Consider the following 17,138-nt stretch of genomic DNA (forward strand, 5'->3'; position numbering starts at 1 on the left):
GCAGATCCTCAGCATAACTGCTGTGAGTGCCTCCAGGCGGGGGGGAGGGGGGGCAGGGGGAGGGGGAAGGACACTTGGGCCTCCTACTCAGAGCTCCTGTGAGTGCCTCCAGGCGGGGTGGGGTGGGGCCAAGGACATCTGGGCCTAGTGTGAGGGGGCTTCATCGACACTCGTGGTCTTCCATCCCCTCGAGTTACCTAGTGGCCATGCCCCAGTGTCCCCAACACCGGCACAGAGTGCCCGAGGCAAGCAACAGCTGGGTTTGTTGCCCAGTGTGCGTCGCGCCAATGACCACAATGGGGTGGAGAAGCAGAGAAATTTATTTGGAGCTCCAAATAGGGCGCAGGGAGAGTGAGCTGTCTCAAATCCTGCAGCAGTGCAACAGATTCCAGTATACATTTTATACCTTTTCCTACTTCACTACACAAGCTTATGCAACCAATTACCTGTTGCCCCGTACAATACCGTAGCCAATCGGCGAAAGCAGCCAGTTGTGTTTTTTCTCAGCAGCATTGCCCGAGCCTTGCCTTATTTGGTCCTATTTGTTACTAGTTTTTGCTAAACATTTCTGCCTTATCCATCTGTTTCCCAGGCTGAGGCTGGCCTTGGCTGGCGAGCGGTGTGCAAACCTGTCTGTTTGTGCGCTAGCTTCCTCAGTGTTATGCAGGATCACAGAGGGTTCAAGAAGCAAAGGGGCCTTGGTTTATCCGGGCCTAGAGCAGGAAGGCTTCATGGACACTCCTGGTCTTCCACCCTCCCGAGTTACCTAGAATAGTGCCCAGTGTCCCCAACACACCTGTAAAATAGGAGCCGTTCTCTCCCCTCCCCCAGCCCATAAGTCCCTTGCTGAGCGTCAGGGCTGAGGAATACACAGGCACCTAGGTAGAGAGACACAAGTGTGAGCAAGGGCTGGTGGGTGGCGCAGCCCTGGGGCTGTTGCGGCGCTGAGGGGCTTGTGTTGGGTGGGTTTTGTGGGCCACGAGCGGAGCGAGCCAGGCAGGGCCTGCCCCGCCCCCGTGTTTGGCGGGAAATGCTGGCCCGAGGCGGGCCCGGGAGCGTCCAGGTGGCGCTGCCGCCCGCCCCCTCTACGGCGGTGCCAGTGTCCCCCGGACAAGCCCCCCGCCAAGGCACAGCCCGGGCGGGAGGGCGGCTCCCGGGCAGCGAGTCTGTCCTGTGTAGCCGCAGCCTCTCCCCCAGCACAGGGCTCAGCGGACGGGGCGTGAGCCGGCCCCGGGAGGAGGCGGGGGCAGCGGCGGGACCTGCCCTGAGCTGTTCCGAACTTCCCCAAGTCCCGCAGCCGGGAGACGCGGGGAGCAGCATGGCCCGACTCCGCCACGCAGCCTGCTGCTGCTGGGGGCTCATCCTCCTGTGGGCGGCGGCCCGAGCAGGTGAGAGCGGCCCCCTGGCGATAGACAGACACCGCCGCTGCCCCGGGGGACGGACAGATTGACCCCCCTCCGGCAGGGGATGGAGGGAGACAGTACACAGCCCCTTCAGCGGGATGGAGAGAGAGACAGACACGGGGGCCGTCTGGGGGCCAGACAGATACTGCAGCCCCCACAACCTGTCGGAGTCTGTGCCAGGCACCCAGGGTGGCTTCCCAGCGCAGTGACAGACAGACAGACCCCCGCAGGGCTCCCCCTCCACACCCTGAGCGCCGCGCGGCGCGGCCTCGCCGGGCAAAGGGCTGATCAGTTCCATGGCTCTGCCTGCCTGCCTGAGCTCGTCCCTCTGGGTCTTCTCAGCGAGTCACGTTGTATCAGAAAGGCAGCTGGAGCTGGTTTTGTCTGCCACTGACGCCCATAGCTACAAACCCTTCTTGCTGCTTGTGGAGTTACTCTTCTTAATCTTCTTATTTTCTATAATAAACCCCTCAAAGTGGAAGCAGGTGCAAATTCAGTGATTGTGTTGTGCATCTCCAGGTCCATTCCCTAGTGAGCCGATAACTGTGCCCCTTGCTGCCCAGAAGGATCAGTGTAGCTGAACTGGCATGAAGTCGAGGGTCTAGCCATGATAGGGATGTTTGAGGCAGCCAGGACACATTATAAAGGGATTTAAAACAAACGTCCCCTCGGTCAAGTCCTTCAGTTCTGATAGGAATTAATGATAGCCGACTGGTAGGCAAGAATAGATGCAGCACTACTTCCAGAGCAGATCATGCCCTGCAGGCCAGAGGGCAGTCAGTACAAAAAAGTTTATTTAGGTGCCCATATTTCCTTGTGTATAGCTAACATACCCAGTGGAGAATAGTGGCTGTAGGCACGAAATATTATAGTAAAGAATATGATACATTACAGTGGTCCCCAACCTTTCTGTGGGAATAGCATATTCCTATTCCCAGAAGACTGTGGTGGGTGCCAGACACTCCGGCGCTGAAATGCCACCGAGAAATGGCAATGCTTCTCGGCGGCATTTCGGCAGCGTGGTGTCCTGCGGGTGCACACAACTACCCCGGCGGGTGCCATTGCACCCGTGGGCACCGCAGTGGGGACCCCGTGATACAATGTTACAATCTGTAACTTTAATGTTCTGATTTGTGGGTGTATAATAAATATTGTCCTTTTAGCCCCAGAAGTGCTACATAAATTAAAGATCTGGTGTTTTGTGTCTGTATATTAACTTGTTGCTTTTACTGTGGTCAGTGGGAAAATATCAGGTTATTTTAAAAAAGTTTCTTGTCTATATTACAAAGACGAGAAGCGATCCTGCACAGAGCTGCTTTTCATTTTATATCTGCATAAGATATTTGTAGCCAAAGTTGTAAGGTTAAAATTAGGTTAATTTAATAACTAAAACTGATGTGAGCTGTAGCTCACGAAAGCTTATGCTCAGATAAATTAGTTAGTCTCTAAGGTGCCACATGTACTCCTTTTCTTTTTGTAAAACTGCTGTAGCACTTTCAAACTCCTTCATGGATTGCTTTGATTTTTCTGCATCCTGTTTATTCTGTCTATTGTCCCACTCCCTGGTGACTTCAAAGCCAAGGGTTGGATTTAATTGAGATGTACATTTTTGGTAGCCCTGCAATTTTCCGTAGAACTGGAGCTTCTATTTTAAAAATTAATTTCCCACCTATTTCATTTGAGAAACCTTGCAGATATGAATGAATGCCATGGGTCTAATTGTATGCAGCTAGAAAAAAATAGCCCCTGAGAAGTGTGAACAGTCCTATTAACCTCAGTGGAAATACGAAACGTCGTGATGAGAACAGAAAAGATTATTCAGTAACTGGAAGGAAGGAGGAAAGAGAAACTAAAAGGAAAAGTCTGGTCACTCAGTAACAGACTTAAAAGTGGCAATTTTGCAACAAAGAAGCTTCAAGAACAGAGAAACTGCCGAACTAGAATTAATTTGCAAACTCGATACCATTAACTTGGGCTTGAATAGAGATTGGGAGTGGCTGGGTCATTACACAAATTGAATCTATTTCCCCATGTTAAGTATTCTCACACCTTCTTGTCAGCTGTCTGAAATGGGCCATCTTGATTATCACTACAAAAGTTTTTTTTCTCCTGCTGATAATAGCTCATCTTAATTAGCCTCTTAGAGTTGGTATGGCAACTTCCACCTTTTCATGTTCTCTGTATGTATATATATCTTCTTACTATATGTTCCATTCTATGCATCTGAAGTGGGCTCTTGCCCATGAAAGCTTATGCTCAAATAAATTTGTTAGTCTTTAAGGTGGCACAAGTACTCCTGTTCTTTTTGAGGAGAGGAGCAGGAAGTTAAGGCAATAGCCCATGGTATAGAAAATACTATCCAGAGTTCAAATTTGCAAGAAGTAGTCTGACATCTCCCCCAGCACAGGAACAATAGAAATATATCAGAGTAGGAGGCAGGAACTAAATTAGTTTCTTTCTTACCACAGGTTTCAGAGTAACAGCCATGTTAGTCTGTATTCACAAAAAGAAAAGGAGTACTTGTGGCACCCTAGAGACTAGCCAATTTATTTGAGCATAAGCTTTCGTGAGCTACAGCTCACTTCATCGGATGCATACTGTGGAAAATACAGAAGATGTTTTTATACACACAGACCATGAAAAAATGGGTGTTTATCACTACAAAAGGTTTTCTCTCCCCCCACCCTACTCTCCTGCTGCTAATAGCTTATCTAAAGTGATCACTCTCCTTACAATGTGTATGATAATCAAGGTGGGCCATTTCCAGCACAAATCCAGGGTTTAACAAGAACGTCTGAGGAAGGGGGGGATAAACAAGAGGAAATAGGTTATTTTATAATGACTCAACCATTCCCAGTCTCTATTCAAGCCTAAGTTAATTGTATCCAATTTGCAAATTAATTCCAATTCAGCAGTCTCTCGTTGGAGTCTGTTTTTGAAGTTTTTTTGTTGAAGGATAGTCACTTTGAGATCAGAAATCGAGTGACCAGAGAGATTGAAGTGTTCTCCGACTGGTTTTTGAATGTTATAATTCTTGACATCTGATTTGTGTCCATTTATTCTTTTACGTAGAGACTGTCCAGTTTGCCCAATGTACATGGCAGAGGGGCATTGCTGGCACATGATGGCATATATCACATTGGTGGATGTGTAGGTGAACGAGCCTTTGATAGGGTGCCTGACAGCAGGATTGTCTGGCTGTGTAGACTCCCTCCTCAGGCCCTACGCTACCAGCACTCCCAGCTACCTTCGAGACACAACTGACTTCCTCAGGAAACTACACTCCATCGGTGATCTTCCTGATGACACCATCCTGGCCACTATGGATGTAGAAGCCCTTTACATTAACATTCCACACAAAGATGGACTACAAGCCATCAAGAACACTATCCCCGATAATGTCACGGTTAACCTGGTGGCTGAACTTTGTGACTTTGTCCTTACCCATAACTATTTTACACTTGGGGACAATGTATACCTTCAAATCAGCGGCACTGCTATGGGTACCCGCATGGCCCCACAGTATGCCAACATTTTTATGGCTGACTTAGAACAACGCTTCCTCAGCTCTTGTCCCCTAACGCCCCTACTCTACTTGCGCTATATTGATGACATCTTCATCATCTGGATCCATGGAAAAGAAGCCCTTGAGAAAGTCCACCATGATTTCAACAATTTCCATCCCACCATCAACCTCAGCCTGGTCCAGTCCACACAAGAGATCCACTTCCTGGACACTACAGTGCTAATAAACAATGGTCACATAAACACCACCCTATACCGGAAACCTACTGACCGCTATTCCTACCTACATCCTCCAGCTTTCACCCTGACCACACCGCACGATCCATCGTCTACAGCCAAGCTCTGCGATACAACCGCATTTGCTCCAACCTCTCAGACAGAGACAAACACCTACAAGATCTCTGTCAAGCATTCTTACAACTACAACACCCACCTGCGGAAGTGAAGAAACAGATTGATAGAGCCAAAAGAGTTCCCAGAAGTCACCTACTACAGGACAGGCCTAACAAAAAAAATAACAGAACGCCACTAGCCGTCACCTTCAGCCCCCAACTTAAACCCCTCCAACGCATTATCAAGGATCTACAACCTATCCTGAAGGATGACCCAACACTCTCACAAATCTTGGGAGACAGGCCAGTCCTTGCTTACAGACAGCCCCCCAACCTGAAGCGAATACTCACCAGCAACCACATACCACACAACAGAACCACTAACCCAGGAACCTATCCTTGCAACAAAGCCCGTTGCCAACTGTGCCCACATATCTATTCAGGGGACACCATCACAGGGCCTAATAACATAAGCCACACTATCAAAAGCTCATTCACCTGCACATCCACCAATGTGATATATGCCATCATGTGCCAGCAATGCCCCTCTGCCATGTACATTGGGCAAACTGGACAGTCTCTACGTAAAAGAATAAATGGACACAAATCAGATGTCAAGAATTATAACATTCAAAAACCAGTCAGAGAACACTTCAATCTCTCTGGTCACTCGATTTCTGATCTCAAAGTGACTATCCTTCAACAAAAAAACTTCAAAAACAGACTCCAACGAGAGACTGCTGAATTGGAATTAATTTGCAAATTGGATACAATTAACTTAGGCTTGAATAGAGACTGGGAATGGTTGAGTCATCATAAAAAGTAACCTATTTTCCCTTGTTTATTCCTCTCCCCTCCCCCCCCCCCACTGTTCCTCAGACGTTCTTGTTAAACCCTGGATTTGTGCTGGAAATGGCCCACCTTGATTATCATACACATTGTAAGGAGAGTGATCACTTTAGATAAGCTATTAGCAGCAGGAGAGTAGGGTGGGGGGAGAGAAAACCTTTTGTAGTGATAAACACCCATTTTTTCATGGTTTGTGTGTATAAAAACATCTTCTGTATTTTCCACAGTATGCATCCGATGAAGTGAGCTGTAGCTCACGAAAGCTTATGCTCAAATAAATTGGTTAGTCTCTAAGTACTCCTTTTCTTTTTTCTTACCACAGAACAGTGAAAAAAATCAAGAAACTTTTGCTGTAAAATGGATGAGAGTCCAATTTTGTGGGAGGGGTGGTCATAGGAAGAGATGTAAAGCTGTCCTACCTTATCTCAAAGACCTATTTTTCAAAGAACATGAATCATTTGTGTGATTCAGAAGGTAAGGAAACTCAAAAAGAAACTTGAGCTATGGAGAAAGTGTTATAGCCAGTATCTAACTGCCTCAACAGCTTTGTACTTAGGCATTCCCCTGTCCCCCAAGAGCCTGATTCACTTGGCCAATGAACCCCTATGCCCTCCCCTCCAAATTTGAGTGAGTGGACTTGAGACCTGGTGCGTGGGGTTGTAGTACCACTTAGGTTTGGCCTGGCTAAAAAAGTGGTGAGGCTCCGGAGCTTATGCTTGTATGTATGTTTGTGAAAATCATGCATGGAAGATTCAAAATGCAATACATAATTCACATAGGGTTTGAATGTTCCCCCCTCACACCTTCCCACCATTTGCACATATCAAGTAACTAGTTTTATATAATGGTAAGTGTGGTGAGATGAAATATCTTGCTTTGACTTGATAGTATGGGGGGAATAAACATGAGTTTGGACCAGTAATTAAGTCTCCCTACTGGAAGAAGGAAAACCCAAGTAGTGTATATCCAAATAAAACAGAAGGTATTGTCCTTAGATTTGTTTCTTAATTTGGAAAGGATTAGGTTTCTTCTCTCATATATATGCAGTATAAGGAAATCTATGAACAAGTACTAGAGATTTAACATTTGATACATATTTCAGTCTTAAATGTACTTTGAAAGAGTGTAAACTTCCTATTTTTGGGGCGGGGTTTCTGAAATCTTATTAAGCAGATAGTACAAGCAGTATCAAAATAAAAATAAAACTGGAAAAACACCATAAGTTCCTCACTGTAGTTGAACTGAAATGTTGCACTAAAGCTTGACATCTAACTATTGAGCAATGTGTTTGTGGGCTGAAAATGAAAGAGGTACAAATTTGTACAAGTTCTGCATTTGTGGTTGCCAAGTTCTGCAGAAATCACTTTCACGGAGATGGTAGGTATGGTGTTGTACAATTAATCCTCTGCATTACCCCACCTAATTTATACTGTCCATCAAACTTAATTGTGCATACTTTTTGTAATTAAAATATGTTATTTAGTACATTCAAAGCACTTGGTGAATACACCCAAACACCACTGAGGACTAAGCCTGCAAACTTGGGCAAAAAATACTGGTGCTATCGCTCCTCCAAAGTTGCAACTCCTGCAGTTTTAAGGAATAAGTCATAAAATATCAGGGTTGGAAGGGACCTCATCTAGTCCAACCCCCTGGTCAAAGCAGGGCCAAGCCCCAAATCCCTAAATGGCCCCCTCAAGGATTGAACTCACAACCCTAGGTTTAGAAGGCCAATGCTCAAACTGCTGAGCTATCCCTCCTTGCTTGTTTAAGATGTCTAATTTTAAGATAAGGTCCATTATTTAATAAGCTTTTTAAAATATGTAAATCTAACCTAGGACTGGCCGAGCAGCAAAGGAAAAAAATAGTAATTAAGCAACACTTGAAGAATTTTATTGGTGTTATGAGATGTGCCAAATGGTATTTGAATAGCTTTGGAGCTGGTTGAATGCTGGGGGGGAACAGTCTTTAACTTATTTGATAAATATTAATTACATTTGTCAAATAACATATACTGAATACTGTTGAACCTGCTTTCTTTGCTTTTCTCTCTACTTTCTCTTATTTCTTATAGTAGATTGTGATTTTTTTTCTGGACATCATCAGCAGTGTCTGTCTCCTCTTTTCCTCCATTCTCCCTCAATCTGTTCTCTCCTTATTTCTCTTCATTGTGTGCTCCACTGTCTACCATGCTTTGTATATCTCTTCTTTTTTCTACACCACCAAATAAAAGAGCACCTCATTTTTAGCATATCCCATTAATCTCTCCCTCTCTCCCATACCTACCCACACATGCAGACACAGGGCTTGGGAATTTTACCAGCACCTGACAACGGAGGACCACCATCTACCAGACACAGACTGATAAAAGATGGGAAGTGGCTTCCACTGTCTAGGATATCATTAGTTGAAAGCAAACACCACTTAGCTTTTGGGAAAGGGGAGGGTGCTAGGATTAATACTAGAGTGCTGTCTCTAGATCTTTCCTTGAGGAAGTCAATCTTTCCTATCAGCCCCCAGCCAGTATGTATTTGCTAAATTTGAATTCCCCCCGTAACCCTCAATGACTACTGGAAGGGAGGAGGAGTATTCTTGTTTCATTTGCTTTCCCACCCCTATGGTGTCTTGGCTGCTGTAGGGTGTGGTAGTAGGTATCTCCACAAACTACCCTGTCGGCAGGGTTGGTTTTTTTTTTTTGACTCATCCTCAGTGAATAGCTCCAATGTTCACCTCTGGTTGCTACTCAGACCTTCCCAAGCAGCAACAGAACAGAAACTGACCCAATTATTATCAGTGGTACTGCTGTTATTCAGAATCCCTGTGGACTGCAGTGGAAACTGATAAGACAGTGACCAGCTTTCACTCTGCTGCAGTTTAGCAAATCTATGAGCAGCTGCGGCACTGAAACTGTTTGCATCACTTACACTTGGTTCCTCTTTATCTTTGCAAATACCAGGGGTAGAAATTTTAATTTTTTATTTATTTTTAAGACACTTTAGACTCTGCAGAAGTTGATATTATTCACCTGGGAAAGATTCCAGACAAGTTTTCTCAAGTCCTGTGTATGCTATTGATTTTCATAGAAGGTTTATTAATGTGACAAAAGTTCAGAAGAACTATAATCACAAGGTCCATCATCATATGTCAGTTCTGTGTGTTTGCTTACAGAGTGAAATGCTAGTAGAATAGAAAAACTGAAATGGTCTCTGTGTTGAAAAAGTTTGGATTATATTGTGATGTAAATTTATGTAAGTGCATTCAGACCTTGCTAGTTTGCGGTTTCATGTGTTTAGAAGTGTTACAGGGCAGTGCTAAGGCTGAATAGGTTGACTGCAAGCCAGGTGGAGTGAGTTAAGAAGGACTGGATGGATCCCTTAAATGTACTTTTTCAGACTCTAGTAGTAGTGTTTGAGTTTTTAAAAAAGTATAAAATGTTTTTGGAAGTTAGCTGGACTCTACTGAAACAACTTAACTTCGTTTTGAATGGATATTTTTGTTGGGGATTTCCTTCATTTAAAAAAAAAAATCAAAGAAAGAAAACAAACAGCAAAAGTTTAAATTGGGTTAGCTTGTAAGGCCTGTGAGAGGAGAGTACTTTTCTGGCAGTTCTTGTGAGCACATCAAAGCTTGTCTCCCCTTCTGCAGATTGTAGTAAGTCATAGAAGGGGAGGAGTGAGTTGGGGATGGAGGAAGAGAATTATACCCGCTTGAGATGTGAGAATAGTGGATGACAGAGGGGGAGAGTCTTCTATTCACACCGAAAACTTTATGCACTTAACAGATTTTTATATTTAGAAAATGTTAGTGTCTAGTTTTTAAATGTGGATAAAAACCTCCAGCTTTCCCCATTCCATACTTACTTTTGATGTCCCTTTTTTGTGCTCCCAGATTCTACACACATGCCCACACATACATGCATGCCTTCTCCCTTTAATAATAAGACTGAACAGTTAATTAGCTCTTTTCATCCATAGTTTAAAGCAGTTCTTCACAAAGCCTCTTGCCTCCCTCATTGCCCCTTGCCCTCATTTTTAGACCAGGGAGTACAGCTCTCCATGGCTCCCACAAATCCTACCCTTTAATGCTTCCCATGGTCTCCTGCTCTCAACCTATCCAAGCATCCCCTAGTTTAGGCTCAGGAAACCATGCTGTCAGCAGCAGGTCAGATTATATTTATAAACATTTAAAAATAAATTGAAAGCCTACTATAATAGCCTCATAAAGACAGCTCTGTACCAGTGTGGCCCAGAATGGAGCCATGGATTACAAGAAGGGAGGGCGTAAAGTAAAATATTGCATCTTGCAGTTTTGAAGCACCTCTGCACAGACTGTTTCTCCACCTTAGTTTAACTGGTTGAGAGTCAGGATCAGGTTTTACTTCAATGTGTTTGTTTTTTTTTAAAGGCAAAACAGCAAACAGTTGGCTCACTTCAAGGAAGAGAACACCTTGCAACATGCAAATCCTTATATTACTAAATTAATCCTTCTGTGTAAGAACAATAATTAACTTCTCTACTTGTTCTTAGTTGCTTCCCATTTATTCACTAGGTTAAGGAGGAATAGAGTACTTGCTGTCCTCTGCACCCAGTTTTCCAATTCCTCCTCTTTGTATCCCTGTTCTTATACGCTCCTCGTTAATGCCTGTCCTCCCTACTGAAGCACAGAGCACAGACCCCTTCACATAAGCTCTTTATATTATAAATCTTTACAAGTTCTCCACTAACTCTTCCTCTCTATCGCTGGAAAAACAAACAAACAAACAAACTCAAACACTGAAAGATTCTACTCTTCAGCAAGGCCAACAAAATAAATATATACATTTGGAGTTTGTAGGCCAACTCATTTTGGAGATATGATGAGTCAAAACAGTCTTGAGAAATTTCTCATCCCTGGGTAAAAATGGTTCTGGGTTGTGACATTCAGGGTATTAGCTTCTTTGAGTAAGATGAGCTTTGCGGAGCAGGCTGGAAGTCAGACTTATAATTGGAAGCTAGCTTCTACCTTAGTAGATGGAGATGCTAGTGCTGCTCTGTAGTGGACCTGTTGCACCATCTGTTTTCAGGGGAATCTGGATTGTACCACTGTTTATTAACTCTTGTTCTCTCCCCCTTCCTTACCCTTCACTCCTACATGGTCAGTTTTTGTGAACTCAGCTTGCAGCAGGATGGATAAAAATCAATGATTTTTTAAAAAAAAATTAAAAATCGGATTTTTTTAATTTAAATAGGATTTTTTTGATAAAATGCTTTTTGAGGAAAAAACCTATCTAAAGATAAAGATATATTATAGCTCAAAGATATCTCATCATGGAATAGAGATTATAAATTCTAATTCTATAGTATGAGACAATATATTCATGTAACGTTTAAGAAAAGTTTTGTAAATGAGTTCCAATAGTTCATGGATTAGGCACCCAATTTTATGAGGTTCCAGGGGCTTCTGTATAGATTTAGGTTAATCTTTCTATCTGCTCAATGGGACTCAGTGTTCAGTCTAGAAGATACCATCAGAGATACTTAGTTTTGCAGTTCTCAAACTGGATTTGTGTCTCCAGAGATAACATGCTTGTTAACAGCTAAAATGTTTTTAAATAAATAATATGTAGAGATGAGAAATAACAGACCTCAACCCTGTCCCTCTGCAAATTTGTGTACACAGAGTCAATCCCTTACCTCTCTCTAAAAGTGCAAAGTTTCAAAAAGTTCAATGAATAGAAGATTATTGGGGGCGGAATAGATCTGGACAAGGAGAATAAGTCTGGAGATAAATGTGAGAAGGGAGGGACAGGCAGCAGAAACAAAAGTGAAACTGTTTGAGCAGCATATTCCAGAAGTCTTGAGGTCTTTCTGAGTGTAGCCTTCACTGATTTGAGATCTATCATACCATTCTCTCACTAGAAGGGAAAACCTATAATGGCAGCAGGCCGTAAAAGAGACCCAGTTTGGGAATATTTTAATGAAGTTCCTCTACCTGTGGGTAAGACAGGCATGCGTGCAAAATGCAAACAGTGCAACAACGAAATGCAAGGCCCAGTTGCCCGAATGAAACAACATCATGAGAAGTGTTCCTTCTCAGGAGGACGCTGCGTTGAAGATGATGAAAGAAACATGTCTGAACATGCAGGATCTTCAGGTTGGTAAACTTTTTTATTTCATACTTCTTTCTTAAGGACTGCCTGTCTTCCTTCTGGACTATTCTTGAATTCTCACGTTTGAGCAAAAAATATAGTTGTTATTCTATGGTACTATCATTTTAGATGCAGTTGTGATAAAAAATAAATAGTTGAAATAGGCAGATCTTCCTTTTACAATTTCACCTTTAAAGTAGTACTGAGTCTCAGTGAATGCAATGAGTAATACTAAATGAGCAGTATGGTAATAATAATTAAATAACTGCACTGACTTATTTTGTTTAGGAGAACCCATCCTCAACATACAGGATTCTGAAGACTGTCCACCTTCAAGATCACCATCATTTTCTGTAGTTTCAGAGTTATCTGCCAGTGATAGTGTTTCAGTCACATCATGTATGTCACATAGCCACAGTATATCACCTGCAGCAAAAAGAAAAGAAAATCTCCATCATCCAGAAACAACCACAGATAAGTTTGTGATAAGAACGAGCAGATTACAGAAAGAGGTAATTGATGAAAAAATTGCCTGGTTTGTTTATGGAACCAACTCTCCTTTCTGTATGATTGACAACCCACACTTTATTAACATGGTTCAGTCATTAAGACCAGGATACAGTCCACCCAACAGAGCAGATGTCGCAGGCAAATTGCTGGATAAAGTGTATGAAAAAGGAAGTGAGCAGTGTGCAAAAGGTCTAGAGGGTGAAATTGTTAACCTGAGTCTTGATGGGTGGGGAGCAATGTCCACAATAATCCTGTTATATGTGCTTGTGTGACAACAGAAGAAGGGAATGTCTTCCTTACAGAAACAATTGATACATCAGGAAATGCACACACAACAGAATACTTACAAGAAGTAGCAGTAAAAGCTATAAACTGTGGGAAAAAATTCAAATGTCTAGTATGCAGCTTGGTCACAGACAATGCTGCAAATGTATCCAAGATGAGAAGAAATTATTTAGAAGAGAGTGAGGAAAGTCCCAAGCTAATAACGTATGGTTGCAGTGCTCATTTGGTGAACCTCCTAGCCAAATACTTCAGTGTTCCAGAAATAAAGGCTAATGTTGTTGAAATTGCAAAATATTTCCATAACAACCACTTTTCAGCAGCTGCTCTGAAAAAAGTGGGAGGAACCAACCTAACTCTCCCACAAGATGTGTGATGGAACTCAGTAGTGGACTTTTTTGAGCACTATATCAAGAACTGGCCTAATCTGATGATAGTTTGCGAACAAAAACATGAAAAAATAGATGGCACTGTCACAGCCAAAGTTCTTAACATTGGGCTTAAGAGAAATGTGGAACACATGCTGAATACCCTGAAGCCTATTTCTGTAGCCTTGAACAAAATTCAGGGAAATAGCTGTTTTATTGAAGACGCTGGCGAAATTTGGAAGGAACTGAGTGAGATCTTAAAAAGAGAAATATGCAATGATGAAGTTAAATTACAAGCATTAAAAAAATGAATGGGACAAGCACTATTTCCAGCTCATTTTCTTACAAATATTCTCAGTACTTGGTACCAGGGTCAAACCTTAACTGCTGAAGAAGAGGAGTTGGCTATGACATGGACATCCAGCAATCATCCCTACATAATGCCAACTATAATAAACTTCAGAGCTCAGGGTGAACCACTCAATAAATATGCTTGCTGCTGATGTTTTAAAGAAAGTCACACCAGGGAACTGGTGGAAGTCACTGAAGCACTTGGATTCAGAGACTGTTGAAGTGATAATCTCACTTTTAACAGCAGTAGCTTCTTCTGCTGGTGTAGAAAGAATATTTTCTTCCTTTGGACTAATTCATTCCAAATTGAGAAATCGTTTGGGACCTGAAAAAGCAGGAAAGCTTGTTTTTCTTTTCCAGATTATGAACAAACAGGAAAATGAAGGTGAAGACGACTGGGTTAGCTGCAGAAGCCAATATTTTAAGTTTCTCATGTTGACCTGGCTGACAGTATCAATTTAATTTTTTATTTTTTAAAAAATATATTTCATTTTATTATTTTAGTTAAAAACAAGTTTAACAAAAACAAACCTGATTTTAAAAAACTTGAATGTTTAACTACATTAAAAAATCATATGCTTGTTTTGTTAAAATATTATATGTTTGCTGTTGAAGAAAACCATCTAGAATACATAACGTTGTTGTTTTAGTTAAATAAAATAATTTAAATGTCTGTCTGGTGATGTTCTTCTCCTAATACAGCATGGCAAGAAAATCCGCCAAATATTAATGATTAACCTGTTGAATTGGAGATAGTTCACCTCCCATTGATTTCATAAATATCTGCTTCAATTACCTTTGGTAAATGAAATAACCAATCATTCATTTTCTGATATAGCTGTAAAACTAATCTGAAAAGTTTTCAAAATAAATCACTTTAAAAATGTACCTTCTAAAAATGAAACCTACATCTACCTCTGAGTTGTGAAGAATATGTATTAAGGTTATAACAACCAACAAGAAAGCACTTTGATGTCGAAATCCATGATTAAATTGAGTCTTCCGGACTAGTGATTTAAATAATGATTTAAATCAATTTGATTTAAATCAAATCCACCCTGGCTTGCAGGGATTGTTTGTAACTCTTTTCAGCACTACCTGCTTACCAGCCTGATGAAACCAGCTCTTATTTGTTCAGCTTTCGGTCGTTCAGCCCAAGTGAGTCTCACATGACAATGGGATTTCAGGTTTCAGAGGAACAGCCGTGTTAGTCTGTATTCGCAAAAAGAAAAGGAGTACTTGTGGCACCTTAGAGACTAACCAATTTATTTGAGCATGAGCTTTCGTGAGCTACAGATTTCAGTTTCTCCTAAACCTAGAGCAGTACAGATACATTATGCATTACTAGATGATAACTAAGGAGGTTTAACCTGTCTTCTCTGCCATATGTGCTTGAAGAAATGTCAAGTCTTTCATGTCTCAAAGCACCCTCTATTTAGCTTCCATCCACACTAGTCAAGCAACACCTTTTAAAACATCTGCTCCAACTGCCATTTGGGAGGGAGTACTGGAGTGGTTCCCTTCCCAAATATACATGTTTGCGTTACACCCAAAGTACCTGATATCCTCAGAACTCCTATAACACTGAGTCTGGAAAAAGAGAAATGTAGTTCACTGGTAAATAATAACCAGAGCTGGACTTTAAATTTTGATTCAAGAGAGCTGTACCTCTTATGTAGCTGAGTATTATGAACACTGACATGATTAGAAACAGTTACTGCTCTGCCTCTGAACACTAGACTAGCCAATAAAGTGTTTCTGACTGTAAAGTTACAACCTTTTAAAGTAATAAACACTGAAGTAAAAAGAATGAAAACTGCCTTAAAGCAACTGAGTTATCACCGTGTCAGAAGTGCTTGAGCAAGAGCTTAGCAATTCAGAAAATAGTTTTTTTTAATTGAAAAACTTCATAGCTTATGATGGAAAAAAATTACTTCTTAACAGGGTATTTTAGGGCACTGAGCAAAATGGGTGCATTTTATTTGAAATCAAGCTAGGTATCCAATCATGAATGCCATTACATACTGCCTTTGCAAAGCATTAGATATTATGCTGATACTCATATCTTAGCTGTTTATATGGTGCCAGTCATCATAGTATGAAAGCTAAATATGGTGAGATTTTCACGGTTGTCCATGCTGCATTCAGCTCTCTGCTTGGCAGGTTTCCTTAGTGTGTTTCTTTTATTTTTCTCTCCTCTGTTTTTCCTTGTCTTCAGTTCTTGCAGGAAACCTTTTGCACAAAGGTGAGTCATGTATTTTGTTCTGAAAATTCAGCCTTGGGCTTAGTCTTATCTCTTCTAGAATAAAGTTCCATGGTCAGTAGCCTTTAACCAAATATGCCTTGTCTCTAGCTCTTGCAAGTTTTGTGCTTGGCACCATTAGCTGTATTGTCCTAGAGGAATGTAGGCAGTGTTGCCCACTCTCACATATTTATCATAAGAAACACAAATTTGGCCCTTGCTGGAGCCAGTCTTCCCATGACGTGAGAGGCTCATCCTTCAAGTGATTTTTTTCAGGCTGTCTGGAGAAAATCCCGTCTGATAGGTTGCCTTCCCCCATGTCCTCACCTCCTGGGGAGTTTGTTTGTTTGTATAGTCACTCAATCACAGCTGCGATAAGAGACTTGCAGAACACTTCTTCTCTCCTCAAGAGCCAAGAAGGTTTTGGAGGAGGGAAAGAGAGCAGCCAATACTATTTTCTCAAGAGAAGAAGGGGAGGAGAGAACAAAAATTACCCAGCAGCTCAGGGTGTCCCTGTCCCACCCTTCTTTCGAAAAATGGGTCAGTCTTCTCTCTGCTCCTCTATCCTCCCCTTTCCTCTTCTATAATGCTGCCATACCAGGCCTGGGATGGAGGAGGAGGAGAAGGCCCTCTTGGAGCTGCCCTCTCCCAAGGCCTGTGAGAGGGGTGTTTGTGAAGATCTTCTGAAGCTGCCTAGGCCTGGTGTGTTGTGAAGATCCAGTGGAGCTGCCCCTCCTCCCAGGTGTGTGCGTTTGCGCGCCTCTCTCTCTCTCCCTCTGGAGCTTTTCCTCTGACTAGGTCTAGATGGGGATGAATAACCTACACTGGAGGAGCAGAGGTGTGCTGGGAGTAAGGGGCACATACAGGGTTGCAAGGCAAGAGGTGCACAGAATTGTTGTGTGGCTGGGTGTGTGGAGTTGATATGTAACTGGGATAAGTGTGAGGGCTAGGGATTTGTCACAAAATAAGTTGTTTTGGGGTTGGGAGTGCAACGTTGATGTGGGGGCTGGGACATAAAATTACTTGTGTTGGCCAAAATTGTATTTCTCACTGTAAATTGGCAATGTGAATTGACAAACGTATTGGAGGCGGACAGGGGAAGTTAAAGTCAGAAGACAGCTCAGTAATCGTTAAAATTAAAAAAAAACA

The 17,138-nt window shown here is 42.3% G+C and overlaps 1 protein-coding gene across 2 annotated transcripts in view; it reads left to right on the top strand.

Moving 5' to 3' along the window:
- The first annotated feature begins 1,051 nt into the window (after positions 1-1,051).
- The window catches only part of PLBD1 (phospholipase B domain containing 1), a 53,223-nt gene continuing 37,136 nt past the window's right edge, over positions 1,052-17,138 (top strand). The window contains exons 1-2 of one of the 2 annotated variants that reach the window (XM_075124246.1): positions 1,096-1,388; positions 6,432-6,583. In XM_075124246.1, coding sequence (XP_074980347.1) covers positions 6,559-6,583 — 25 coding nt within the window. In that variant the 5' untranslated portion in view covers positions 1,096-1,388; positions 6,432-6,558. Of the gene's footprint in view, positions 1,389-6,431; positions 6,584-17,138 lie in introns of both variants that reach the window. The other variant, XM_048835329.2, reaches the window with a different exon arrangement.

The sequence above is a fragment of the Caretta caretta genome, chromosome 1 (assembly GCF_965140235.1).
Source record: "Caretta caretta isolate rCarCar2 chromosome 1, rCarCar1.hap1, whole genome shotgun sequence".
NCBI lineage: Eukaryota > Metazoa > Chordata > Testudines > Cheloniidae > Caretta > Caretta caretta.